General features: G+C 39.2%; 1 protein-coding gene across 1 annotated transcript; it reads right to left on the reverse strand.

Annotated features, from left to right (window-relative positions):
• Window positions 1-1,768: 1,768 nt before the first annotated feature.
• On the reverse strand, window positions 1,769-2,433 carry LOC110116687. Its single transcript, XM_020850372.2, has one exon. The coding sequence runs from the start codon at window positions 2,218-2,220 to the stop codon at window positions 1,990-1,992; it is 231 nt and encodes a 76-aa protein (XP_020706031.1). The 5' UTR covers window positions 2,221-2,433; the 3' UTR covers window positions 1,769-1,989.
• Between the last annotated feature and the right edge of the window lie 236 nt (window positions 2,434-2,669).

The raw sequence follows: 2,669 nt of genomic DNA on the forward strand, positions 1-2,669 counted from the left end.
CATGCATAACACAATTTTGTTTCTTTCTCATCTGGTGAGAACCATCATTAGGGTAGCCAAGACTGGAAACCTTCACCTTTGCTGCCTCCGTGAAATCATGCCACCCCACCCTTAGATTTTCCTCGCACGAACATCTAGCCAGTATCCCTTTCTATTCGTGTCACCCAAGTTTCTTCGCCCATTTTCACGGAAACATCATGGTTTCTCCTCCATTCATAAACTCATTGTTGTTCTTCATGTGAGGTAAAGTTTTGCTCGAGTCTCTTCATTAAATCCTTCTTGTTGTTCGACTTCACACCTTCGATGATGCTTCCTTCATGTCAGATCAAAAGTCATGAAAGTAAGGCTGCATCGCGTAGCCAGTGGTTTGGTTGGGCTGGCCTAATTGAAGCGGCGGGTCTGGTGCAGCTTAGTTGCAAGCAAGAGCTACAAATGGGATAGGGGCAGAAGGAACACTTATATGACTATATGTCATCCAAACAACTGTATGATTAGAGCATTTATAAGGTGGAATTGACTCGGTTTTAGGAGGCAAATTTTGTTGGTATGGATGTCCAAGAAGCTATAAATGTCGCAAATGGGGCCAAATTTGACAAGAGATGCTGAGATGTTGCTTCATGGCCTGGAGGATGACACGTACGGAATGGCCCAGACGTGCTCGATTGCGGTCAGTGGGATCGACAATCGTGCGGAGGCCTCACAAATTGTTGCAGCTCATTCCTTCGAGGTATGCGTGCCTTTCCGCTTCTAAGTAACGCAATGTTTGTGATAGGGTTGATTTGGCCACTCCATGCGACCTGGAGCCACAGGATGGCTGAACCATATTTTGCGAGAACCTCAAGCTAGAAGGTGTGTATGAATACACTGATTTTACTTTGCTCTGCATACACCTAACCAAACAGAATATGTATTTACTTTACATACAACTAAACAACCTCAAAGTATTTACTTTACACTGCATTCACTTTAAAACCAACCAAATAACCTCTTAAGCGTAATGGGATGTGCATTTAACACCTCTTTTGTCTAAGGCTTCGTTTGGATAGTTTCATTACTATTTTCTAAATCAACAATAAATTTTTTATTTTAAAAAAATAATAAAAAATTGTTTTAAAAAATAATAAGAAAGATATCCAAAAAAGCCTAAGGCTTTTTCAAGGCTTCATTTGGAACTATTTTTTTACTATTTCTTACAATAAATTTTTAATTAAAATTTTATTTAAAACATTAAAAAAATAATGATAAAAAATTGTCCCAAATTAAACCTAAATAAGGTAGAAAATAGCCACAATCTCAAGAAGAATGGCCTGCGAATTTTACAGAGGAAAAAAATTAAGTAATTAAACATGTTAAGATGGGGTTTAATGCCCTTGAAAGTTCTCACAAATTGGCGCTTACATATAATATATGCAAATCAATAAAAATTCAAGCTAATTCTGGCTTAACCCATTTGGATCGCTAATTAGTTTGAAAATTTTCGTTCAAATACATACTGAATGTTTCATATCTAAAAAATATTGTTATTTTTCCTCAAAATTATGATCTTATCGTTCTCTATCCAATTATAATCAAACTCCAAATTAGAAAAAAAAAAAAGTATTGTTGCGTCGTTCGACTATAAGCTTGCTGAAATCGGAGTTCGGATGCTCCCGAAATTAAATTTTAAAGTTTCCAACTAGCTTTTTCTCTCGAGATTCGCGTCCGATCAAGATAATTTTTACATGGCGTATCAAGTATCATCTGATAATCACAGAAATATGAAATTGCGTTTCCATTGAGAAATTGTTCTTTCCATTAACGAATAATCAATATTTATACATCGCAGTCATCACTGTAAATGAACATCAAAATTCCCACCTTTGATCGAGGAAAACATATTAAGAAAAAAAAAAACAAGAAAAAGACATTAGATATAGAGAGAAGAAGGAGACGAAAGTCTCGAAGCAATTATAAGGCCGTTGAAGGAAGCGAGAGAGGAAGAGCAATTGATTAATGGGAGACGAAAGTCTCGAAGCAATTAAGCCCGTCAAACTCCGGGGCGAAGCAGGCCGCCTTTCCCTTTTTCTGCTCCTCTCGCTGCTTCCCACCGGTTCTCTGCTCTCCTTCCTTAACAGAACACTCAGAGCTGTTCTTCTTGCTCGACAATCGCAAATTCCCCCAGAATCCGGCGATCTCCGCCGGCGACGCGCTGAGGATCGACATCGCGAGCAGCTTCTCCATCGGTCGAAATTAAGCTGTTTCTGAAAACAAATTGTAGAAATCCAAGTTTTCTTCTCTGTGATGATAAATTCTGGATTGTGCAATTTTTATCTTGATTTTCTTCTCACTTTATAGGGAGAAAAGGTAGCGGAGGAGGGACGGAGGAAAGTGGTGGGATCCGCCTTTCGGATGAGGACGGCCGATATTGTCGATACGATATCACGCGTGGTTGGCACTTGGAACTAAGTCCGGTGGAGTTGACGAGCAGCTTCGGTCTTCTGGAAACGTTGACGGCTTTTTATTGGGAACTTTCGTATTACGTCTGGGCGGTGAGCGGGAGGCCACCAGGCGGCGGGATTTCTATATTTTATTTATTTTATAATTTGCGTTGCGTGCTTCAGTGGTACTCTTTTTTGGGGAGAAATTTGGGCAGAGCCCATTTCATTAAAGAAAAGATAATTATAAACGGT

The sequence above is a fragment of the Dendrobium catenatum genome, unplaced genomic scaffold (assembly GCF_001605985.2).
Source record: "Dendrobium catenatum unplaced genomic scaffold, ASM160598v2 fragScaff_scaffold_793, whole genome shotgun sequence".
Lineage (NCBI taxonomy): Eukaryota > Viridiplantae > Streptophyta > Magnoliopsida > Asparagales > Orchidaceae > Dendrobium > Dendrobium catenatum.

Excerpts from the sequence above, each read along its gene's own strand:
- LOC110116687 (XM_020850372.2), bottom strand. The coding sequence starts at position 2,220 with ATGGAGAAGCTGCTCGCGATGTCGATCCTCAGCGCGTCGCCGGCGGAG.